Below are 27,283 nucleotides of genomic sequence, written 5' to 3' on the forward strand. Positions count from 1 at the left end.
TTTGTTGAGTCAACAGCAGACAATGCTATTTTTTGAACACACCTCTTTGAACTGTTTGCCCAACTGCACAGCCCATTATGAATGCTGGGTCTCGTTTGTTTTCTGAGGATCTTTTGGACCTACTGGTAATTTGTTTGGCATGGAGCAATAAAAATATACCAAAACCTGAGATATTCTGAGTAGTCACATAGCACTGCCATTGTTCTGAACATCACTGTACCACTGTATAAATATTTTCCAGTGAAAACCTTACCTTTTGTTGCTTCTTCAGCTGGCTGTCCGTCGAGACGTGTCCCGGTTCTCCATTGACGGGGTTTTAAAAGAGCATGCCAGGTTTGCTTGTTTGCCGGATAGATAATGAGGCCTTCAGGGACATTTTAACACAATCAAAAAACTGACAATCAAGACAGACGCAAATAATACATGTTTCTGTTTGGCTTCTGGCTAACAGTTCCAGGGTTATAAGTCGTTAACTTTAATTGATGATTTATAAAATAACAAAAATATATGTATTAAGCACTACGAAAGAACAATACATATAAGTGTGTATGATTAAATAACATGAATAAATATACATGTAAAGGAGAAAAAAAAACAAGGTTATTTACCTTTGGTGTCACACGATTTGAGGTGGTAGAGCCGAGTAGCAGGTGGATGCAGGTGTACTCCTTTGCTTAGGGGCTCATTGGAATTTAGGATATGTTAATACAATATATGTTTTTAAGTTTTTGGTCACGCAAAATTGTTTGCTGTTGTCTTGATGATGTGGTACAGTGGAGAATATGCTGTAAAGAGAGGCCACAAAAATCTCTTACTGTTAAGTGAAAGTGTCATAAGGAAGGGTCATCACATCCCAGAGGTTTACTGTAACAGTAATGTTGCTTTTTACATTTTTTGGCATGCAAATTTATCCTGTTGTACAAAATTTAAAACATTTTAGGTGTTTGATGTGGTAATGTGGGGATAAGGCTGTAAAGAGGGGACGTACAAAAATGTCTTATTCGACACCGAAAAGTGAAAACATTATAAGGAGGAGTTGCTGTATCCCGGGAAAATACATCACGCATAAAACGTTTTGGAATTTTTAGGCACGCAGATTTTTGTTTTTTGTGTTTTTTTATGTGATATAGTGGGCATAAGGCTGTAAAGAGGGGCAGAAAAACATATTCCACACCGTGAAGCCGAAACATTTTAAGGTGGGTCCGCTGTATCCAGAGGTCTATTGTATTATTATCTCTGATGTTATTATACATTTGAATATGCAAACCACTTTTTATTTTTTTATTTTTTTTAAATGTGATTATCAAATTGTTTTACTTCACGGGAAATAAAAGAGTAGAATCCCTTAATTTACTCCCTGAGGATAACAACTCAATTAAACAAAATCGCTCTATGCCAAATGATTTACTCTCTGGAAAATCGTCATGCAGCCGAAGCTTACGATAACTAAATTAAAACGGCGCTGACGACATTACTTCCTGTCCACAGCGGCCATCGTTTTCCTAGCTGGAGATAAATGACTTTTTTGTGAGTTTTTTTTTCTTTTTTTTTATCCACGAGTGGAAAAGCTCATCCAAATAGTTGCTTGTAAACGCTAATTAAAAGCAAACGAGCATACGCTAGCACTCGCTTTTGAGCTGAAAATGAACTCCAGCGCTCATTAATTAAAAAGCACTTGTCGAGGTTGCGCTCGAGTGCCCGGGATTGTGGGAAACCGAGCGGGTGATTAATACCTGACGCCGACTATTGCGTCACTCCGCAAATTAAGATAACATCAAAGACACGCCCGCCTATCAATCAAAAAAGACCTGGTAAATAGTGCAATACAAAGTGAACCAATAGAGGTCGAGGACCGTTGTTCAATTGTACAGGGAAAAAAAACACAATTCAGAATAGATCCCCGGGATACAGCATCCCCACCTTACAGAAAAGTGGAATGAGATGGTTTTTCAGCCCTTCTTTACAGCCGTAATCTCACTATACCACATAGAAAGCAATAGATTTGATGTGCCCAAGAACTTAAAAACGTATCTTAAGATTCCCAAGATACGGCGACACTTCCTTATGATGTTTTCACTTAACAGTGTCAATTTTTTTTATCCCCCTCTTTACAACCTTTTCCCATAATACCACATCAACAATGACAGCATACAGTTTTGTGTGCCCAAAACCAAAAAAGAGTATTATCTATATTACATATACTGTATACCTCCAAGATACAGCAAACCCTCCTTATGATGTTTTCACCTGACAATGTGGAATTTAGAGGTTTTTCCAGCCTCTCTTTACAGCATTTTCCCCGCTAAACCACATCAACCAAAACAAATGCTTATTTATGCCTAGAAACTTGAAAATATATTATGTACACAGTAAACTTCCAAGATATGGCAACCTCTCCTTATGACAATTTCACTTAACTGTGTGTTATTATAGTTTTTCCAACCCCTCTTTACAACCTTTTCCCCACTGTACCACATCAATGACAAACTATTTTTCGTGCCCAAAAACTTGAAAACATATTATGTTTATGGCAGACTCCAGAGATATGGCACCCCTCCTAGTGATGTTTTCACTCAGCAGTGTGGAAAAAGAGAGTTCTGGGGCCCTCTTTACACCATTTGCCAAACGATTCTATAATTAATTGCCAATTATTTCAGTGACATTTTAAAACTAATTGAAAGGGTTCTGTGAGAGCGCACGACTTTATAAGAAAAGACAAAACAAAACAGAAGGGAAGTCGACAATTATATTCTTAAAACTAAAGAGCTGTTGCAAATGCAAAAAACATTGATAGGATAGTGTGTATTATTTGACCACTAGGTGTCGCTGTATTGTGCAACCAACTCCTAATAGAAAGAATATGAAAAGGAAAGCTGGACCTTTTTTCTAAATATACATACAAGTCTTATACAAGATTTTTTTTTTTTTTGGATACCAGTAGCAGCAAGATAAATGACAATAATGTCAGCTCCTTCTAGGTAAGGTTGACATAATTTCAAATATCACTCACTGTCCCTTTAAAGCAGAAGAAAACGGTTTGAGTCAGGGGCTGTATTATGTTGGAAAAAAATCCCAAGGGGACGGGCTAAGAAAACAATAATTAAAAGAGTGTTTGGAATTGCTGTATCAGTCCAAACAGTCTCAAGTCCGATACCTTGCGAATATATAATGAAAAAAGGATAATGTAGGCCTATCTATTTTTTCAGATGTATTTACGAAATAAGGATGCAGATATCTACATTAAGATGTTAGATTTATTCTTATATTTGTTCATAATTAGATCATGTTGATTGAAACATTCAAAATTAAAGTAAAGTAATACAAGTCCCTTTTTTAAAAGCTTTAAAATATGCATTAAAAACTTATAATGCAATGTATATTCTTGCACAGAATTTGTCTTTAAACAAATGATACCAAAAATAGCATGTACAGAAACATATATTTCCTCTTTGGCGTTGAGTGCAGTCAACAGGAAGAGACACCGGGGAAAAGACTGGCACTACATTTTAATTAGTTGTATTTTTATGACCATTATATTTATACAGTATATATATATATATATATATATATATATATATATATATATATTTAGCATATTGATTTGGGAGGCAATATTAGAAAGCCTGATGGTCTGTATGTGGCCCACGGGCCGTAGTTTTCTACCCCAGCTATAAAGAAAGAATGGTACATTTTCCTCTTTGCTTTTAGCAGGACACAATACAGCAGGGGTGGGAAACTTGAGCCCGCGGGCCCCACTGTTCAAAGTATAATGGCAATATATGTAATCGTAAATAAAGTACAACTCATATTTTAGGTGTGTCTACTTCAAAAGTACTACTACATAAATGCTACAAAATCATTACAATCTAAACATCAATTTTTGTGCTTTAAAACAAGAACTTTATGGATTATTTTGCTTTCATTCTGAAAACAAAATAAATACTACAGAAACATTACTATAGCAATACTATAATACACAATATACAACAAAATACGAGTGAAGAATGCATCTACAAATTACTACAAACATTTTACACTCAAACATAGCTACTACAAAATACTAACATAGAATATTAAGTATAATAAAGAAATACTACTATAAAAATACTACAAAAACACTACTCGAGAAATAGTACAAAACACTACTCCAGATTAACTAAAACATACTACAGAAGTACTGCAAAAATTCAACTAAGGAACTATTTCAAAAATACTCCTAGATAAATACTACAAAATACTGGTGTTTTTGTCACACCGCGAAAATACTACAAAACTCCTTCTACAGAAATACTACAAAACTCAACTAGAGTAATATTGCAAAAGTAAGTGCTTAAAACAGGGACCTTATATTTTGCATTAATTGTGAGCATTTCAAAACCTATGACGATGAAACTATTATCTAAAAACAAATCTAAAAAAATATAATATGTAGTTGTCTGCATGTATCTTTATTCTTAAAGGGGGAAAAAATTGAGAGGTCTCCAGGATCGGCCCCTTGGCCGCATTTTTGAACCCAATTCGACCCCCGACTCCAAATAGTTGCCCACCCCTTCAATACAGCAACATCTCGTGGTCAAATAATACACTTTGTTCTTTAAAAGCGGCGTGCTTGGCCTCCTCGGAGCGTTGTTACCTTGCATTTCCACCATAAAAGAGCTCCTTAATTAACTCCGAAGCTGCGCACAATACGAACGTCCTGCCGGCGCCGCTTGCCGGGGGACGCGTAAAAAGAGGAAACAACGAGCGCCAAAAGGAAAAAACTCATATGCACTTCCTTAGTCATATCCACCCACGTGGACTTTATTGAGTCATAAAAAATATACACATTGAAAATATCCCTTGAACTCCCCCCCCGTCTGTGCTGTTCTTAGTACCGTATTTTATGGAATATAAGAAGCACACACATATCACAAATTGGCGAGAAATTTGAATGTGTCCCTTGTAATCCAATGAGCCATATATGTATGTGGACAAAGTCGAAAATGCATTGACATATATTGATGAATTGTTAGGATCACTGACCACAATTGCATAACAATAGTAGCAACGTAAATTGAACCAGATAGAAATGGTAAGAGCACTAAAATCTAGCCTCTAAGCCTGAAGGGACATGGAGGGTTGTTCACAAATGCAACAGAAATTGAACCTGGATCACGACAGGAAGAGCACTGGCTCTTATTTACTAGACCAAGGCAGACAGATACTACATGGAAAGGAATTAGGGTTTTATTTCATTATAGCAATATTTTAGTCACATTACCATATATGTTGAAGTAATGAGAAAAAAGTGATTTAAAAAATATAGAGAATAACTTTTCACTTTTTCACAAGTCAAACTAAGCATTGTCAGTGACAAGTGTTTTCAAAATGTGCAGCAATGCGTTTATTTCTGACAAATTACTTCCCAAAATGACTTTCTCTTCATTGAGTTCTGAACGACCAACATACTTCCCATAATTCCTTCCTCTTTATTAAGTTCAGAATCTCATACATTTTGTGGTACCCGACCTTTTCTGTACCACAGACCGGTTTGATGACTGACAATATTTTAATCACAATAACAACATAAATATTAATTGGTACTGTGACTAAGAATAACGATAGTAATGATGACATAAATTCATCTATAGTGCAGGGGCCAAGAACCAAAAATGTTGAAAAAGGCATTACAGACTAAAAAAACAAAAACTTAAATGTCTGTAAACTGCAAGAAAAAAAACATTTTTAAAATCAAAATCAAAGAGGGATTTATGCATAAAAATCATTCATTTGATATCTTTAAAAACGTTTTTACAGACTCAAAAAACATTGATAATCATAGATTTGAGGTTTGTCCTGGAACTATATTAAAAAAATATATATTCTCCTCCCTCTTGTTTTTCTGTTTCCGAGCATCTTAGAAAATGCTCTAGGGAGCCACAAGGACCACATGAGGCTCTGGAGCCACAGATTGCTGACCCCTGGTATAGTGGATGGGATCCAGCCTTCTCCCCGTCGCGATCTGGGTTAATTTCCGATTGCTTTCAACGGTGTACAAACATGTTATTTTTTTAATTTTGGGGGGGGACCATAGCCCTTATTGAAGCTTTAATTCCATGTGCCTTATAGTCCCTATGAAAAAAAAACATCATCAGAGGCAAATTTTTTGTGGGGGTGAGCCTTATATTCCGGTGTGTCTTACAGTGCAGAAAATACGGTACTTCCTCATTCAATCGCCTGAATCCCCAAAAGAAATGTCAGTAAAAACTGGCCAGTAAATCCTCCAATTTTTTCGGTAAAGATCCCATAAAGGAGCACTCTAAGTCTTGACGTCCAGCTGCACCTCAAGATAAATTTGTGCCAAATTGTGGAACTTAGGTCCCCAATCGTCCCCGTCGTCTGAGGGCGAAACCGTTTGGGGCGAGTCCAAAGAACTGATTGAGCCGGCGGATGAACCTCGCCCCTCGTAAGCGTACGTCTGCAGCGAGTCGTAAGGCGGCCCGCTCGTGTCCAGGTTAGCTTCTACGAGTCTTTGCTTGATGAACTGGTGGACGTCCACTTGGTCCAGGTGGAGGGACGGGCTAGCGGGAGCACCGAGCGAGCGCCGGGCGTCCGGTCGAACGTCCCGTCGGAATTTGAGTTCCTCGGCGGCGGCAGGATTTCTCAGGGCTATGATATCGAAGGCTTCAGTGTCCTCCTCTCCGCCGCCCTCGTCGTCATACGTCACCACGTTCTCACGGACGTCCTCCTCAGATATCATCAGCGGTTCCTTTTTGCTGCGCTTCAGCGTGACGAAGAGAACCACGATAGCTGCGGAAATAAATGTAAAGTTAAGTACAAGCCAAGCACTGGAAATTAGGGTTGTCCTAGTCTGGGAAATATTTCAAAATCTCTGCCTATGAACAAGTAGTCAAGTCACTGGAGAATGCATACCTGGTACTAGAAATTAAGGCCATCCTGATCCAACATCAAAAGTAGAAATCAAAATCAAAATCTATGCCTGAATACAAGCAGTCCTCTCGGTGGTACATAATTTCCCCAAACCTAAGGAAAGTGGCTGGAGAGTGCACACCGAGTCCTAGAAAATAGGGCTGTCCTAGTCCAGAGTCGATTTGAGATATTATTCAAAATCTACACCCATAGACCCATCTACACCCTCCAAGCAGCTTTAGTGACAGACTGTTGTCGCTGTCTTGTTCCACGGACAGACTGAGGAGATCATTTCTCCCTCCTGCCGGGGGAGTAAAAGCCCACATTAAACCCTAACCTCACATTTGCATATTTTGCTTTATTTCTATTACAGTGTCTATTTTTTGAACATTTTTTAAAATGCTCTTTATTCTACATGTTGGATCGGGTATTTTTGTGTTCTTATTTTGTTTTGTGTTCTTATTTTATTTAATTTTTTAACAAAAGGATACTGCTGAAAATGTGAATTTCCCTACGGGGATGAACAAAGTATCTATCTACTTATCTAGACAGGCAGGCCAGTCAGGATCTGACACACTGGGAAAGTGGTTGGAAAGTGCTCCTCCTAGTATGAGTAATTGGGGCAGTCCCAATCAAAAATCAATATCAAATAGGATCTGACACACCTTTTCCCCTGACCTGGGGTGAGTGGCTCGTGAGTGAACGCTTGCTACTGCAAATTAGGGCTGTCACGAACCAATAACACCTCAGACATTTCAAAAACTCTACCTGCATACATGCAGTTGTCAGGATACGAGACACTGAGGGGAGTGGCTGGAAAGTCCCCACCTGGTACTAGAAAGTAAGGCTGTTCTGATCCAATATGAATATAATATATTATTCAAAATATATTTCCATATACAAGTAATCCTGTCAGGAATTGGACACACCGTTGCCCCCAACCTAGTGGGAGCGGATTGAGAGCGCCCACCTGGTACTAAAAATCAGGTCTTTCCTGATCTAATATCAGATAGCAATCAAAATATCCACCCATATACAAGAAGGCCTGTCGCTTTCAGACCATTCCTGCTCATCTGAGGAGAGTGGCTAGAAAGTGCCCACCTGGTAATAGAAATTAGGAATGTGCTGATCCATAATTGATAGCAGATATAAATCAAAATCCATGCCCATAGACAAGGAGGCCTGTCGGGATCTGACACACTTGGTACTAAAAATCCCAAAATCCAAAACATTTTCAATGTAGGAAATTGCTCACATTTTAACGGTTTTATAAAAATCAATTTTTCTCATTTAATAATAATAATAATAATAATTTCCTTGTATTGTCATTCTGTGTAACAATGTACACAGAACGAAATGTCGTTGCACCTGACCCGTTGTAGCGAGCCGATGCAGCCGCAGCCAACAGAGGGCGCCGCCGACCACTTTTTAAGTCTTAGGAATGACTCGGCCGGGGCGCGAACCCGAACCTCCCAGTCTTACAAAGCAGCAGTTAATGATGATGTCCTTGATATGTATTAACATATTTTCCATCAATAATAATTGATATTGATTGAAGAAACAAAACCGCTAACCTTTTGCAATGTGTAAATAAACACAATATTTTACAAACAAACATTTATTTTTAACCAAAATACTAAAACTCACATTTACTAGCCATTTTCCTTATGAAGCAATTTTTGCCACTTTCCTGTTTTCTTCTTCATTTTATATACTCAACGTAAAAAAAAATATACGAAATGAGCAGTTATGTGAAAATGATTTTAAAAAAACAGTTAACATATGGGTAAAAATATATCCCAAATATATTCACCAAGCAAAAATAATTTGTTTTATTTGCAATGCATAAATCAATTGATTCATTTTATTACACATTCTACCTTCTTATGAAATTTGTTTTATTTTTTTAAAGAAAAATATAGTAAATGAAAAACAAATTTCTAAATCAGACTTTAAAAAACCTAGTAAAATTTGAGTAGTCTATTAAATTTCAAATCTCAAAACACACCAAATAATAATTGCATTAAAATGTATCTGCTGGTGCAAATTGATTTTTGTTTAAAAAATTAAAGATCGAAATTCAATAAAAATAAATGTTTGCCGGTGCAATTTATTTAAAAAAAAAACAACTGACCTAGGTTAGCCATTAGCCAGCATAGCGGATGGCTTCTTGTGGCTATTCATTACCATTTCTACCCGATCGTATAGTTATGTTCTTGTTTATCTTGCAAAAAAGTCATTTCTATAAATAAACGCAAGTTTTGGATAGATTAAGTTGAAAAGACGTCATTGAAGCGCATTAGTTAGCAGTGCTTATGTTGGAGCATGCTAACTTTTCAAACAATTTCAAACATTTACAAGAATTTTATCCAAAATTCAAGCACTTTTTAAACAATGAAAACAAAACATTAAAATCTAAGCGTATTCAATGATTTCAAGAACCTGTACAAACCCTGGACACAAGCGAAAATACACAATGGCCTACCTCCATGCACATGCAGAAATGAGTGGTATGCAATCGCTGTTCCCTATTATCACTGTCTGTTTCGGAGCTGGCCTCACATTTTGTGTTAATGGGACTTGCCATTTTGAGAGTCTTGTGTGCCTTCAATGACATCACAACTCAACAAAGAACAAGCTAGATGGGTCAACTTTGAGACTAAATTCCTCGGGTCCCCTGGTCACGTGGAAAATGTTCTTACATATTTGCATAACTGTGGAGAGGAACATCACACGTTCTGTGCATAATTTTAAAAATAAATATATATAATATATATATTTAATAATATATACATTATATATATATATATATATATTTACATTGAGCTTAATCGTGAATATATATATTTTTTTCTTCAGAATGGCCAGCAGGCAACATACCGAGCGAGATGACGACGCAGAGCAAAATGGCGACGAGGGCCCCGGTGCTGAGTCCAGCGGAGGAGAGGAATGCGGGGCCCCTGCAGGCCCTCACTTTGCCGTGGTGGCGGCATGGGCATACCCGCAAAGTGAGGGTGCTGGTGGCACTGAGGGAGGGCTCGCCTCCGTCCCGAACGACCACGGCCAGCCGGTATATCTCTTGTGTCAGCTGGTTGAAGCGACGACGGCGCGCCACGATACTCGCCGTGCTGTCTGCCCACCATAAAAAAAAACCAAAACAGATTAGTCCAAAACGTCAACTAATACCATTAAAATGCTATTTTCTGGTTTATTACATCAAGAAGTATAGAGTAAATGTGTCTAAGTTAAAATACAACAGTCCCAAATGTAGTTGTTTGCCGAGAATGATAGCTCCAGGTCCTCTGTTTCATGGGTAATGGGTTAAGCATTGGTGAGATACAAGCTCGTCAGGCGATCCTTAAGAGAGCTGTTAGCTTAGCCATAACAGGCTTGACCTGCAGCCTCCCTATTGCCTATTCTCCTGACATTGCCCCAGTCGCTTCCTCGACCCGATAACAATCCACGGAGCACCAATTGGTGATCAGCATTTCTTTGTGCTCTTATGACTTTCATCAGAGGCTCATTTAATTCATGAATATATTTTCAATGTAATGTGCCACTAAAATAATAGTTTATCTGCAGCTGTGCTCTGCAGTTTGGTTTTGGGGGTGGACAGAGACTTATGCACCCACCCCGCTGTTTGACTGACAGCATACACAAGTCTATCAGTTGTGTACACAGACAGTCACACCCGACACACAAAGCCCTCCCCAACCGGCCCCCGTGACAGCACTTCAGGGTACCACTTCCTTTCGTGTGTCTTGTGCGAGTACAGCCAGGTGGCACCCATACCCCTCTCCAGGCTGCTTGTTTGGATAGGGGTTGCTCCCCCACTTGAAAAAAAATATACTTGGAATTAAGATTAAACAAATGTATCTGCTGGTAAAAGAAGTTTTAAAATTTTTATTTTTCTATTTCTCCAGGAAAAATATAAGTAAAATAGAAAATATGGATGTGAAATTTTCATATTTGTATATTGTTCCCCCTTTTGTTTCCTTTATCTGGTTTAAATAATCTTAAACTTACAGCAGCCTAAATCGTAGCTAAATAAGATAAAATTGTATCATTGTTTGGTTCTTAATATTAAAACAGTTTTGAACCAATTTGCAATATAAACATTGCATCAAGCCAAAAAAGGTAAACAACAACAAAACCTACAAAATTAAAAATACGTTTATCGGTCAGTTTTTGCCTGTGCTAAAAAAAGAACCCCAAAGATTTCAGCAATTCTTCAACTCCAACAGAAAAAAACAAGAACAAAAAAATCATCTAGGGTCAGTCCATGTTGTAGGACAATCTTTTCATTTTTTTTTTTTTCCGTGACGGCCATTCCACAGTGCTAAGAGTCCTGCTTGGTAGCGCGAGTAATCAAACCGAGCGCCGTCCTAAGAGCCAACCAGAGCTTGTTATCACTTTTCAGCGCCGAGCTCGACTCCCTGTGGCGCTTTTTCAAGCGCTACGAGTGCGGCGTCATTACAGCGCCGGACTCGTGTCCACGTCTGTCCAATTACCGGCCCGGGGAAAGCGTCCGGGCCTGTCTTATCCACCAAACCGCAAGGCAAAGAAAAAAAAGATGTTTGTGTTTGCTAAAGAGCGCCATGACGGCCTGTGCGGCAGGTAAAAAGCAAACAATTGCGTTATTAAAGACTCTGTGGTGCATGAGAGGCAGGTATGAGACAAATATAACTTCTTTAAGTAGCATCCATATTCATTACCAGTTTTAGCATGATCAAGTAGAAATGTGTTCCCGTGATTAAAAGGCACAATTGCAGAATGTTATTTTGGTGGTTGTGATGGCGCCCTCCGATGGAGAAAGAGTGAATACAGTTTGAGTTGGGTTTCGTCCACTGGTGACAACCATCAATCTCTATTTTAATCCATCTGTCCATCCCTCTGCCCAATTGTCAATGAATCAATCCATCCATCACCCATCCCCTTCCATTCCCTTTCATTCCTCCATCTCTCGGTCAATCCGTCCATACATATATCCTTCCATCCATCCATCTTTCATTCAATGCATTCATTTTTCATCCCTTTATCTCTATGTTAAATCATCCCTTCATCCAAACCTCTCTCCATCCCTCGCTCAATCTCTCTGTCAATCCATCCAATCCTTCATCCCTTCTTCTGTTTTTCCCTACCATTCCTCCTTTAATCTTTCATCTTTCAACCATCCTTGCCCCCTCCCATCCCTCCCTCAATCTCTCTCTATGTACAAACATCCATCCATCTACAGTTCTTTCAATCTATCATCTATCCATCACCCAACTTTCAGTCAATACCTCCATACATCTATGCACCAACCTTTCATTTCCTCCATCTATCTTTCCATCAATCCATCTACCTTTCATTACAAACTTACACCCATCCCTTTTACTATAAATTAATTTTATTTTTCTGTATGTCCAATCATCACTCCGTCCAAACCTCCCTCCATCCCTTCCTCTCTCTGTCAATCCCACCATTCCTCTGTCTCTCCAATCATCCCTCCTTCTATCCATCCATCTATCTAACACTTACATCCTTGTAGCCTTCCATCCATCCATCCATGCATCCATCCATCCATCCGTCTATCATTCTTTCAACTCATCTATGCATCTATTAAATCTATTATCAATCCATCCATCCATCCCTATGTAAATCCATCCATCCATCTATCTATCATTCTTTCACCTCACCCATGCATCTATTAAAACATCAATCAATATTTGTTAATCCATCCACCCATTTATCCTTCCGTCCACCCATCCATCCCTATGTAAATCCATCCATACACCCATCCATCCATCCATCCGTCTATCATTCTTTCAACTCATCTATGCATCTATTAAAACATCCATCAATTAATCTGTTTTTCAATCCATATATCTATTCATCCATTCATCCACCCGTCCATCCATCCATCCATCCATCCATCCATCCATCCATCCAGATAGAGATAGAGATAGAGAGATAGATAGATAGATACTTTATTCATCCCCGGAGGGAAATTCATATTTCCAGCAGCATCCCTGAGCTGAGAACAATACAATAATAAAGCAAAAAGAATACAATATACAAATACCCAGTGTGACGTGCAAATGCCCACTGTAGCGTGTTATATAGAATATCTAAATAGTGCTACACAGAATACATATTGCAATACAATTCGGTAATATGCAATGTAGGTGGTGTGGTTTAATGTGGGCTTTTACTCTGCCGGGTAGAGTTAAAGAGCCTCATGGCATGAGGAAGAAAAGATCTCTTCAGTCTGTCCGTAGTACAAGACAGTGACAGCAGTCTGTCGCTGAAACTGCTCTTCTGTCTGGAGATAATGCTGTGTAGTGGATGCGATGGATTGTCCATGATTGACCGCAGCTTTTCCCGTGCCCGTCTCCCAGCTACTGTTGTTAGGCTGTCCAGCTCTTTGCCCACAACAGAGCTCGCTTTCCTAGCCAGTTTATTGAGACGAGAGGCATCCTTCTTCTTGACGCTGCCTCCCCAACACGCTGTCGCATAGAAGAGGGCGCTTGCCACAACTGTCTCATAGAATATTTATCCAACCCTACATCCAACAATTCCTCCATCTATTCGGCCAAGTAAAAACCAAACTTGAAGTCGTAGTACATGTTTGCCTGTGAGAGAGCTCTGAGGTGGATGGAGCTTTTTTTTTTTCCCCCGGATGTGCTGAAGCGGACATTAAAGCACTGCGGGAACACGAAGGCCTCCGCTGTGGGGGTTTTGGAGGGAGTGGGGCGCTTGAGTCTGCGGGATAAAAATATCTCAATGGCGTGGCAGAGACTAATCATGTTGCAGCTACTTCCTTTACCAGGATACATAGGCAAAGGTTTTTTCGGGGATTCTATGGTCAGCCTTAATTGACTTTTCCCACAGGAATACATTGACAAACTGTTAGCTTGTGTGGCTGTAACCCAGCCAGTGTCTTGTGCTGCAACATACGTCTTGGAAACATAGTTGAAAGTCAAACAATTTATCTTAAGCTCCATTGATGAGTCGCCCAATTTAACCATTTGAGGCAAGAACATTTTTAGGGTTAGGGGGGTGTGAGTTAACTCAAATGAAATTTTCTGACGGGAACTATTGACGTGGTAAAAATTAGCCTTCGTGCCTATAACCTGGCCATATTCTATATTTTACCTTACTCGAGTTAAAGTTTTTTTGGGTGGTAGAAGGATTAGTCCGTTTTAATCTATTTTTCTATGGTTAGCTTGCATTGCTTTTACACGGCAGGCTTTTGCTTAGTTATTGAGATCCAAGCAACATCTCAGGAACAATTGCTGAAGGTCAGACAAGTTCTTCTCTTCTGAGGTCTGTCCATGAGTCGTTTCAATTTGCAAAGGCACAAAAAAATAATTTGATTGCTAACTGCTAGCTTTTGTGGCCATGTCACAAAAAGTTGTTGACATACTGTTTATGTCTTAGAAAAGTCAAACCAGTTATTTTGTGACTTTGAGTCGTTTATATTTGCATAGGTTTTTTTGGTGGGATTCAGCTCGAATCAAATTCTCCCACAAAAATAAATCGACATGCTAACTATTTGTTTGAGTAACTATAACCTGTCTATCGTCTAACCGACTTGATGTAATAGTGCATATGGATTACAATCGCTAAAAGGCAAACAAGTTATCCCAAGATCTGTCTATGAGTAGTCCAAATAAGTCATTTGAGTCACAGTTTAATCGACTCTTACCACAGTGAAATCTTGACATGCTGACGGTTAGCTTGCTTGGGTACTACACAGCTATCCTTTCCTCAGTTATTGAGTTTCAGGCAGTTTTAGAAACAATGGTTAAGAGTCAAACAAGTTATTTTGAGGTCTATCTATTAATGTCTAAAAGTTTGATAAAATGTATTTTTGAGAGACAGTGAGTCAGCACTAATCGAATTTTCACACAGGAATAATTTAACGGGCTATCAGTAAGTTTGTATGGCTTTTATACGGCTAGCTTTTCCTTAGCTGTTGCGATCCAAGTGTGTTAGGTACAGTCTCTGAAAGTAAAACAAGTTATTTTAAAATTTGTCTACGCGTCATCCAAATAAGTCATTCACAGTTTAATCGACCTTTCCCACAGAAATATTTCGACATGATATACCTTAGTTATTGCAATCCAAGCAGTATCTTAAAAGCAACGGTTTGAAGTCATAGGTTTTTTGAGGTCCTTCTACGAGTAGTCTGAAAGTTTGAGTTAAAAGTTTATTGGAGAAGGTTAGTCAGCATAATTCAAATTTTCCTACAGAATGTAATTTGACTAACTAATGGTTAGCTTGCATGCTATTACAGGTCTATCTATGATTTCCTCAATTATTGAGATCCGAGAAGCTTCTTAGAAGCGACGGTTTGTAGTCAGACGGGTTCTTTTGAGGTCTGTCTACAGGTATTACAAAAGTTTGAGTCAAAAATTTCGGGAGACGGTGAGGCAGCACTCATTGAATTTTCCCAAAGAAATCATTTGACAAGCTAACGGTTAGCTTGCATGGCTATTACATCTCTATGATTTCCTCAGTTATTGAGATCCAAGCAGAGCCTTAAAAGTAACGTTTGGTTGGTCAAACAAATTCTTTTGAGGTTTGTCTGCGAGTAGCAGAGTCCACAGACCCCTTAAAGAGTCGGTGGATTACGATTCCTCTGCCGAGGCACACCGCCGGCCGGCATCGGTTAATTAAAGTAAGCTCCTCGCACGGCTTCCTTCAAGTCTTTTTACGAGTACAGCTCGGTGGCGGCTCTATAATAAAAAATAAAAAATGAAAAGGAGAAGCCTCTGTTGTTGTTCGGGTAGAAAATCCGCCTGGCAGTCATTGACGGCGCTAAATCTCCGCTGACCTCCTTTGCGCTTGACACTTGATTTCCTTTTTCACGCTTGCAGAGCGAGATTCTCCGACTGGGGCCAATCGGATTTCATCTCCGTTTATCCACCGGCCTGATAAAAATGATGATTGTTGAAGAGGTTAAGCAATTGTCAGGTGCAATAGAAACGCCTTGCATTGAGGGAAGCATTCGTCTCGGATGGGATAAAATACACAGTGGAAGTAAATATGCCCATTTTTCTGACTCTTTTTCTTGTTTGTGAATATTTATTGTTTGGATTTATCTATTTCATGAATATTTTATGTTAACTGTTACCAATATCGAAACCATTTGGGCTTTTTTTTTTATACAAAAGAAAGACAAAAGATTCGATTTTATTCTTATTTATTTTTGATCAAAACATATATGATAGCATATCATATAAGATAATTTGCACATTTTTCAGGGTATCATGATAATACATTTTATTTAAAAGTGCCTTTCATGACACCCAAAACCACTGTATTTTTTTATGTTGATGTCAGGACCAAAATGGAAACAGGACCCACTAGTGTTACGGTTCTCACAAGTTATTGGAGGAAAGAGGAAGGGTTGCGCCCACGATCCAAGTCGCTCTAGCAATCGGATCGTGATTCGAATACGGAAGTGGATCTTCCGTAGTAGGAGATGGCGGTGTCATGGGCAGAAAAAAACAGGTCGATTGCCGGGACAGGAGAGCAAAAGCGTGGTCGGTGACAGAAACGGGTCGTAAGCCAGGACGGGAGAGCAGACGTAGTCGGGATCAAAACGGGTCGTAGCCGGAGACAAACGGGAGCAAAAACGGGACAGGTGGGTGTCAGGGGTCGAAAAAAGGCTTTCCTTGAGAAACAGAGGTTCGCAGATGGACTGACAACAGGTGACAGACAGGACTGGGTGCAAATACTGACAGGGAGCCAATCAGAACTCGCTGCGGGTTGCGCCAAATGAGCGGTCACAGCTGAGTCACATCACTAATCATGACAGTCGACTAAACTCAAATATTAATCAAAGAAATCATCAGGAACCGTTTTTTTTCTTAAAAAATAGAATACAATTACAATTTCAAAAATTATTGAAAAAAAGAAGAAAGAATTTCGTACTAAAAGTTGAAAAAAAAAAAAGAGAAAGAAGAAAGAAACAAAATCTGCATAAAGTAACTGTTCCACCTTCGAGAAACACAGTGATATTCAAATGCCCTCTTCTCGTTAAATGTGTATTGTTCCTTGCTAAAAGGAAATAAAAAAGAAGTGTAGAACTTTGGAACGCTCATACAAATTATCTTTTGTATTTGCTTTGGATAATATTTGTCCTTCATTATTAAAAGGATCGTGATTACTTGAAGATTTAAGTTTTTGATAGCATTTTGTGCAGAAGCATGCAATTTTGTTTCAATTCTTAGTGAATAAAAATGCATACGGTAGCTGTTCTGCCGCTGAGAATCATATAGAGTGGTCTTCCAGTGCCCTCATGTGGTTAGCATAAGTGTTGCTAAAATACATTTTTGTGGTGAAATCAGATAATGCACATCAACATATTGTTAATTTATGCTCTATGAAATAAATCATTTTGATTCAAAGTTTGTTTGATTTTTTTCAATGAAAACCTAGCTCTTCAAGTTTTACCCCAATGCACCTCTCAACCCAGTGTGCCTTGTGTATCTAATCTAAATCAATCTATTGAAATAAAATCAACAATACTTTATACATCCTGATTTGTGTGTGTGGGTGTATGTATGTGTTTGTTTTTGTTTATGACTTGTAAGCTTCAAAACGGCTGAACGGATTTTTGAGAAAATTGACCCAGTGGTACTTTAGTTCTCTACAAGTGTCTTTAGTTATGTTTTGTGTTAAAGTGTCCTCGGCAAATACCAACAAAATCGATAAATCTCTGCTTTTGTGGGGTTTCCAAAACCCTCTATGAGACATATTCAGTACTGGAGCTCCCGAATAAAGAATACTCCAAGGAACTCGATCAAGTGTTCTATCCAGGTCATGTTGCTTGCTAAAAATATATCACAAAAGACCATTTTTTGTTAGTGAGCCTTATAGTGCGTATAGTGTGATTACATGGTTATTACATTCTTTTCATCTCTGTATGAAGACTACATTTATTCAAACCAGGCAACAGTTTCCACTTGACACAATCACTCAAACAACGCTGACTTTTAAACGGCGCTATTAGCGATGGTGCCATTAGCGATAGCGACATTAGCGATAGCGTCACTCAGTCGTGATCAAATGTCAACTAAAGCGAGCCGAGCTTTAGTCAAAAGATGGCCATTATAGCCGAGTTCCTTGTGACTACCTCATTCATACATGTATAATGCACACCCCTAATTTTTATTAATAACTGGTATCTATGATCTATATATCCATATGTCTGTAAAAATATAAATATATATATATATATATATATATATATATATATATATATATATATATATATATATATACACACATACATATACAGACATATATAGATGTATACACATTCAATTTTATTTCACTTTTATTTAGCTTGAATGAAGCATTGCAGAAGAAAATAAGTGCAGCCATAATTAAAATCATTTATTGACGATACAAACATAAAAATATTTATTTCATTATTTAATGTCCTTCAAAGTCATTTTCATCATAAGATAAAACAAATATTTTTTTCCCCTCGTCATACTTCTTTGCGCTTATTTATATCTTTGTGAACGACTATATGTTTTTTTCATCTCTAACATCATTTTCTGGTACCTTCAATAAAAATAGTGTGATTAAATTAAATCAAAGACCTTTTTGTATGTCATCTATATAACTGGTGGTCCAATAGTTGGGATTCGGCGCTCTCAACACCGCCACCCGGTTTTGTTTCCCATTGCATCCATTGTTTTGCTTTTCGAATGATGAACCATTGCACAAATACATTAATATATCGTAAAACCTTGAGTATAACCCGCACCCAGACTTTTGAGTTATTTTCAAGGTAAAATAATAACAATTAAATACAGTAACTCAAGTAAAAGAACAAAAAAAACTTGATTTGGGTTCTGAAAAATAGCTGTTTTTTTTTTTAACTTTGTGACTCTAGCACCCACCATGATGCTTTGTTCTCCTTATCCATCATTTTCAAATGACATTTCCCGTCACAATGTGACAAAACGGGGAGATAATCTTTGAAACAGACCCCTCTCGCCTTTGAGATCAATCGATTTCCGCCGCCCATACTGAGAGCCCGTCTGGCGCAGCAGCGGCTGTCGAGGTCGCTAGATAGCGCGTGGGATGTTTAATTAGCCTTCGTGTCATTCAAAATGGCGGGTGTGGAGGGTAAAAAACGGTTTCAACATGTCTGATTGGTGCCAAACTTTGTCATCTATTATGCTAAATACGAGCTACTTCATTTGAGCTGAATACTAGTAGAAGATACGCTTAAAGTTTTTTTTTCCAGTAGCTTTTGGATAAATGCTACCATAATCTTTCTTGAAAACATACGTAATTTGCTATGTTGAACATAAGCTACTTATTTCGTGCTGAATATTAGAAGGAAAATCGTTTATAAAGTATCTCCTATATGCTAGCGTCTTCTTCTCTGAAAACGTATGTTGTCATATATGCCAAATACAAGTTATTTTTTTGGCATCTGATACTAGTTTTTTCTTCTATGCCATTTTTTTTTACTTTTGTAATACTCAGCAGTGTATTTCCAAGATGTAAAAAAATAAATAGCTTCTTGATTTACACCTGATATGAGTGTCTTGTTCCATATTTATACAAGCGCCTTTAAACATGAGTATTTAAAAATATTTTATTTGGAAGAAAAATACTGCTATTCATACACAGAAAATCCAGGTCACAAACTGTCCCAGAGGCTACCACTAGAGACTGCTTACCACCAGCATCACTTCATTCCAGTTTGCAAAACTACTACAGGTAAAAATTGAGAAAAAAAATTGTGTAAAAATGTTGTGTGTACGTTAATTTTAAGTTACATCAACTTTACTTTTGTCAAGCCCAGAACGGAATCAGGACCCAAATGCGTAGCGTTAACCACAAGTTTATTGAATAGAAACAGGAAGGGGAGCGCACGCGATCAGGTGCTTGCTGGACGTGGCAAGTCGCTCTCGCAATCGGATCTTGATCCGAATACGGAAGTGGATCTTCCGTAGCGGGAGATGGAAAGCAGGTCGGTAGCCGGGACAGGAGAGCAAAAACGTGGTCGGGCTCAAAAAACGGGTCATAAGCCGGGACGGGAGAGCAGATGTGGTCGGGATCGAAAACAGGTCGTAGCCGGAGACAAACGGGAAGATCAGGAACGGACCGGTGGAAAAGCGGGGGCAAAAACGGGACAGGCAGGAGTCAGGGTCAAAATGCTTGCCTTGTAACAACAGAGGTTCGCTGACGGTCTGACACGAGGCGAGTCAAACGACTGGGCTTAAAAAGGGACAAGGAACCAACCAGATAGCCCGCAGCGGCTGGCGCCAAATGAGCGAGCACAGGTGATCCAAATCCATAATCGTGACAAATTTCAAATGTGCAGTACGTGCTTACGTGTTATCGGAAGTCTCTCAATCTCATATATGTCAACCGCTGACAATTTATTTCCCTATTAAAGGTTGCAATTCTCCTTATTAAGCGATAACAAACTTGACAAACACAACGTGGCACCTATTCACCCACAGCACGACAGAATATGTAGAATACTGTGATAATATTAGCAGTCTACGATGGCGTCGTCTGCTACCAGTGACCGAGTCGATCTGGATTAGAGCCAAAATGGTGTTTTTCTTTACGTATAAAAATTGTTACACGAGGCATCCAATTTGAAATCATTGAGAAAATGTATGAAATGTGGGGTAAATGTACAAGTTGTCAGGTATGCGATCTTCATAATTCTTCCTTGCAGCTTCTCTGTTTATCAATTCTAATCAAACAGCAGGGTTGCCTGTGACACACAAGTGTGTGTGACACAGATTTCAGGCTGGGTTTGGGATTGAAATGTCAGTCATTAAGTCGGACCGGGCTTCTCTCTTGCGTTTTTTTTTTTCCTTCCCCTTTGTCGAAGATCTGCACAGCATGCTCTTACTTTGATTCAAGTAATTATTTAGATCCAATCTTTTTTGAGCCAGGGCATGTTTTTTACATTGAAAAAAATTTGCGGCACATCACTAACGAAAAATGTTATAAAATGACACTGAACGGTATATAATTTGTAATACCCCCAGGCCATCACCAGATACAAGCCAACCACCGCCCCAGTGCAGGACACTAGCATGGACTTTATGAATGACCTCAACAACTTCTTTGGGAGGTTCGAGGCACAAAATGGCACCCCTGCAGCAAAAGCGGTTCCACATCAGGACGAAAGAGCACTCCTCCTGGACTCAACTGACGTGAGGAAGATCCTGAGAAGGGTCAACACACGGAAGGCTCCAGGCCCGGACAACATTCCAGGGCGGGTCCTTAGGGAGTGCGCCGATCAGCTGGCTTGTGTTCTAACAGACATTTTCAACACCTCGCTAGACCAAGCCACGGTACCATCATGCTTCAAGATTGCCACCATCATCCCAGTGCCAAAGAACCCCCAGATCTTATCATTGAACGATTACCGGCCCGTTGCACTGACCCCTATCATAATGAAGTTCTTTGAGAGACTGGTTAAAGAGCACATCACCTCCAGTCTCCCCTCCTCACTCGACCCCTTTCAGTTTGCCTACCGGACAAACCGCTCCACCGGGGATGCCATCTCCTCTGCGCTTCACCTGAGCCTGACACACCTAGAGGAGAAGAACACCCATTTGCGGATGCTGTTCCTGGACTTCAGTTCAGCATTCAACACAATCATCCCACAACACCTAGTAGACAAAATGAGACTCCTGGGTTTCAACACCCCCCTGCGGAACTGGCTGCTGGACTTCCTCACTGACAGACCCCAGTCAGTGCGGATTGGTCAGAACATCTCCGATGTCATCACCCTTAGCACGGGCTCCCCCCAAGGCTGTGTCCTGAGCCCCTTGCTGTTCACCCTGATGACACACGTCTGCGTCCCTAGGTCAGCCACAAACCACATCGTGAAGTTTGCGGACGACACAACAGTGGTGGGCCTCATCAGGGACGACAACGACCTGGCCTACAGAGAGGAGGTGGAGCAGTTGGTGGGCTGGTGCAGGGACAACAGCCTGGTCCTGAATGTTGACAAAACTAAAGAGATCATTATCGACTTCAGGAAAAACCAGCCCAACCATGCCCCACTTCTCATCAACAACAAGGCTGTGGAGGTTGTCAGCAGCATCAAGTTCCTAGGGGTGCACATCACAAACAAACTCACCTGGTCCGTGAACACTGCATCACTGGTGAAGAGGGCACAGCAGCGCCTGTACCTCCTGCGGAGGATGAGGAGAGCCCACCTGCCCCCACCCTCCCTCATCACATTCTACAGGGGCACCATAGACAGTATCCTGACCAGCTGTATCTCTGTGTGGTGTGGAGATTGCAGCGCTTCCGACTTGGGTAGTGTGAGGAGGGTGACGAGGACAGCAGAGAAAATCATCGGGACTTCTCTCCCCTCCATTCAGGACATTGGCCAGAAGCGCTGCCTATCCCAAGCCAAGAACATTTTCAGGGACCCCTCTCACCCCCATCATGGACTGTTCACTCTTCTAGCCTCTGGGAAGAGGTACTGCAGTGTGCGGTGCAGGACCACCAGGTTCCACAATAGTCTTGTCCCCCTGGCCATTAGACTGTTAAATGGTCAATCAAACACATAGTAAGTCTAAACTGCTGCTAATCTGTACATCTGTTGGTTTTGTTTGACTTTTTTGCACTACTGGCAGTTCTTTATAGCTAGCCACTACTCGCACATCTGTTCTCCTCTGCACTATCGTACTACAGTGTTATTGTTACTGTTTACCTGACTTGTTTACCTGACTGCCCATTTGGCACATCTGGTTAGCTGCTCCTCTTGCACTCTCTGCACTACTGTAAAATACTATAAATAGCCATAATTATTTAGTATATTATTAGTACTTCAATACTCCAACTCAATACAACATTTTATTTATATCTGTACATCAAGGAAACTGTGCGGGTCAGATGTATCGACATTTCGTTCTGTATACACGTCTACTAGAATAACAATAAAGTATATCTGAATCTGAATCTCTGAATCTTTTTACAGCACAGACACCTGACAACGACATAATATTTGCAGAAAATGATTCATAAATCTTTTATAAAATTGTAATTTTTAAAAAGTGACATTGGCTAATTTCTCACGGCACACCTGACGATCTCTCATGGCACACCACTGTGTCGCGGCACATGGGTGAAAATCACCAATTTAGAGGACTGCTTTTTACTTCTACTTGAGTGTCATTTTTCAAGTAACAGTATTTTTACTTAAGTGACACATTTTGGCACTTACGTTCAGCGACAAAATGCGCACTTTGGCGCCAAAGTTATATTATTCACATAACTCTGTCATAAGGATCATACTTACCCAACTATCAGTTTAACACTTAAATCACAAAATCCCAAGTAATGTTCATCCTTTGTTTCACATTAGATGAGCCACTTCCTCTTTCCACTCGAGAGGGATTACGTCAGAAGTCATTTCTAGTTCTCAACCAATAGCTGACAAGCTTTACAAACTTTTTTTTGCTTTTTTTGCCAAATATTTAATTATTTAAATCTTGTAATTGAAAGAAAAAGATTTTCTTTGCGGCGCTATTTCGTTCAGTTCCAATGCGTTGCACTTTGCCGAGATGCGGCTTACTTTTGGAACATGGGGTTCAAGAGTTAGGCGACCCGACATTGTTCTTAACCGCATGAAGCTTTCCTATTCCACTTTCATTTCAAAAGAAAAAGCTCGCCTCTTCTTTACACCAACCACATTGAATAGATGCACGAGATATTAAACAAAGCTAATTTCAAAGTTCTTAGCGCGCTGGAGATACAGTAAAGAATGTATACACACGAGCTAGGAAGAGGAAGTGGATTTCTTCTTCGGGTAGGATGATGGGTAACCTATCACAGCGCCACACATGGGTACCGGCGGAATGAAGCACTACAGTACTGTCCTGGCCGGTCCAAATTGTCCCTAGGTGTGACTGAGCGAGTGAGTTGTCTGTCCCCGTGTGCCCTGCGATTGGCTGGTAACCAGTTCAGGGTGTCCCCTGCCCACTGCCCGGAGATGGCTGGGATACGTGTTGTTCTGGATCCGTTTCTGCTTTTGCTCCTCCGTCCCGGCCATCGACCTGTTTTGCCCTGTTTCCTGCCTGATACCTGTTGCCGACCTCTTTTCTGGACTCTTTATTGCCTTTGCTCCTCCGTCCCGGCCATCGACCCGTTTTCTCACTGTCTATGACTACCATTGCTCGACACGGAAGTGCCACTTCCGTGTTACTGCCATCAGCTACCCGTGACGACGATCATCGGATCGTGGAAGCAAGCACTGCTCTCGTTCTCAATAAAAAATGAGTAAAACGAACGCTATTGGGTCCTGTCTCCGTTTCTGGCTTGTGATAATTTGGGGGATTTCTAGGGGGTTTTAAACACAGTGGCGGGTCATTTTGACCCGAACACCATCTTGATGGATTTCGTTATATAGTTTACATGGAATTGTTAACAAAAACAACGTTTATTTTTTTCCTACAGTTGGGGCCAATCTAGGAAAAGTCCTAAAACTCAAAGTTTAAAAAATGTAATTAAGGAGATTTTGGCTGGGTTTTAAATACCGGTGGGTCATTATGACCCAAAGACAACAGGAGGGTTAAAGAACTTTTTAGTGTCCTCAACTTTGGACTTGTATTGAAAATGTGACAAGTTGTGTCTCTTGTTGAGCAATGACGTATGTCCCATGGTCCCTCAGCGCTTATCAAACTGTTTTTATTGGCTGTCCTGACTGCGGGTTGAGGACAAACAAGAACTGCCGTGCCGGCAGAGACTTTTACGACGTGCTTCCGTCTTTCAGATTGGATTTAGCTTGCGGACGAGCGCAAAGTCACGGCCGCTATTTCGGTCTCGCAGTCATACGAGGGGTGGCGAGGATGTTTCGGTCCTCCACTGGATGCGAGCTAGAGACGGTCACCATGGTAACAACATCTGTCTGAAACGCTCAGGAGATTGCCGCCAAGGGGGAGCACCGATAATGCAGATGACAAAACGCGTGCCTGGAGTCCCACCCGGGTATTTAACACTCATTTGTATTCCGAGATGCCGAAGGATTTATTTTTCGAGATGCCGAAGGATTTATTTTTTTATTTTGTTGTAAATATGGTAGCTAATTTGTGTTTCCCCTACCCCTAGCATCCTTGAAAAAGAATCAGAACCACCTTTAATATCATTGTCCTGTAACAATGAAATTAGGGTTGCACTCCAGTTGGCAAGATATCCAAAGGAAAATATAGTAAATAGAAAAATATATCCCATTTACTTCTAATATGAAGTATTCACATCAAAAATAAAAACCTATACACAACCCGGATATTGCATTTAAGACTTGATATAATAGCTGAATATCTTAGGATTACTTCAGGTCATGATAAAAATACTGACAAATCAATTTTTTTATTTATTTTCTTTTTGAAAGGGTATTGTTATTTTTTAAAAAGACGGTAGCTCCATTGTTCACCCCCCTACAAAAAAGAAAGTTCTACCACAATATATCATAGGTATAAAGAAACATTAATTTACTTATAATATATTTTCAAATGTGAATTGTTCTTGTTAGAAAATACAGTAGCTCAATTGTTCCCCCTACGCACATACAAAAAAAAGTAAGTGTTACTTCAGTTCATTACACAGGTAGTTTTATTTTTAAATTTAATTCTGTTACTATTATAAAGTACACTAGCTCAACTATTATTCACTAATCTTCACTTGTAGCAATGTAAAGAAAGTATATTAGACTTAAAAAAAACTAGCCGTTGCTAGCTAGCTCCTAAAAAAACACACATTTTTAGTGACAGTGCGCTGACTGACCTTCGTTGTCCTTGAGGGTGAAATTGGGATTGACGGGATCGTGTCCGGGCAAAGCGAAAGAGAAGCGTTGTCCATTAGCGAAGTCGTCCTTGTCCACGGCGCCAATGGTTTGGATCAGCTAAAATCGTGACACAGAGGACGAGATCATTAACCAATACATTAGCTGCAATCTGGCTGGAAGGACCAAGCTTGCTGGAAGGACCAAGCCCACTCCGTTTTTTGTTTTTTTTAATTGGCGACAGCGCAGCGCTAGCTAGTGACAACCGCCTCAGGGAACAAAATAAAAAACGTCAGCAGTGTGAGGTGTGTTTTGTTTTTCCAAGCTTCAGTTTCGTAAATTCCTAGCTTGATTTTGTTCAATTACGTGTTTTGGGGGGCTAATAAGGAACATAAGCACTGTTGGTGGCTGTGTTTGGACAAGCAGAAAAATACAAACAATGTGTAAATATTTTGCTTGTTGGTTGGGGAAAAACTATGACGCTTAAATAAATATCCTGGAGAACATGTAAAAAATATTCTGAAAAAAGTAAAAAAAAAAAATTAAGTCAAGTAACCTTTCTTTGTATATCCCTTAATCACAAAATGTCCCACAACCTCAACATGAGGGAAAATAGGAAATCTTGAGAATGGGCCACACAAGTGGTAATCCCTTTTCCGGGATGACAAGGCTGCCTTATATTTTCCATTGGTTAACAATACACAAAATGAAGTGAACATCGTTTAAAAGAAAAAAAAATCACAACAAATTGTTTAACACATATTTCATCCATCCATCCATTATCTGTGCCGCTTATTCTAACTAGGGTCGTGTGGGTGCCGGAGCACTTCCCAGCAGTCTTCGGGCAAAAACATGAAAATGTGTTTTTTTTCGTATTCCAAAAACTCAGGAATAATCATTTAGAAAACCCCAAATTATTAAATTAATTATTTCATTATTTAAGAATTATTTGTGATAACCAGAAAATAATTTGAGAACCTCACCAAAAATTAGGAGAAATTATTTAATACATATTCCAAATAACCGAAGATATACAATTCTGAAAAGAGAAAAAACAATGTTCAGAGAATAATAGAGACTATTACAAAAACTATAAAATGGGTATTTCGAAAAACAGATGTTTGTGAACAAAACTCGAAAATAAAATGAAAATGATTCGAAAAAGACTAAAAAAGTATATATTATTATAAAAGTATATTATTATATTATTCATAACAATTTCCGAAACACACACACAAATATTAAAAAAAGAAAGAAAAGAAAATGTTTCAAATTACTGAAAAATGTATTGAAAAACACAAACCAATAATATGGAAAACTATTTAAGACGTATCCTAAACAAATACAACATTTTGATGAATAAGAAATCGGAACAACAGAAAAAAAAACTCTTCAGAAATAGGAGAAGATGAATTGTTTCATGAAACAGAAAATATATTCCAAAACCAGAAAAAAACCCCCAAAGTGATCACACAAAATGTCTGAAAAACTACACTCAGCAACATGAAATATAAAGACAAAATAAACAAATTCAGCAAACAACTAAAACATATTGGGAGAAAAAAATAAACTGAAAAAACGGAAAATTAA

The 27,283-nt window shown here is 39.3% G+C and overlaps 1 protein-coding gene across 1 annotated transcript in view; it reads right to left on the reverse strand.

The window, feature by feature from the left end:
- Window positions 1–6,060: 6,060 nt before the first annotated feature.
- LOC148348252 (cadherin-18) overlaps window positions 6,061–27,283 on the reverse strand; it is a 107,822-nt gene continuing 86,599 nt past the window's right edge. Inside the window, exons 10-12 of the mRNA XM_088322259.1 lie at window positions 25,696–25,813; window positions 9,790–10,041; window positions 6,061–6,789 (exon numbers count right to left, since the gene is read on the reverse strand). Coding sequence (XP_088178385.1) covers window positions 6,299–6,789; window positions 9,790–10,041; window positions 25,696–25,813 — 861 coding nt within the window. The 3' untranslated portion in view covers window positions 6,061–6,298. The remainder of the gene's footprint in view (window positions 6,790–9,789; window positions 10,042–25,695; window positions 25,814–27,283) is intronic.

The sequence above is a fragment of the Urocampus carinirostris genome, chromosome 18 (assembly GCF_059441175.1).
Source record: "Urocampus carinirostris isolate Australia breed hairy pipefish chromosome 18, RoL_Ucar_1.0, whole genome shotgun sequence".
Classification (NCBI taxonomy): Eukaryota; Metazoa; Chordata; class Actinopteri; order Syngnathiformes; family Syngnathidae; genus Urocampus; species Urocampus carinirostris.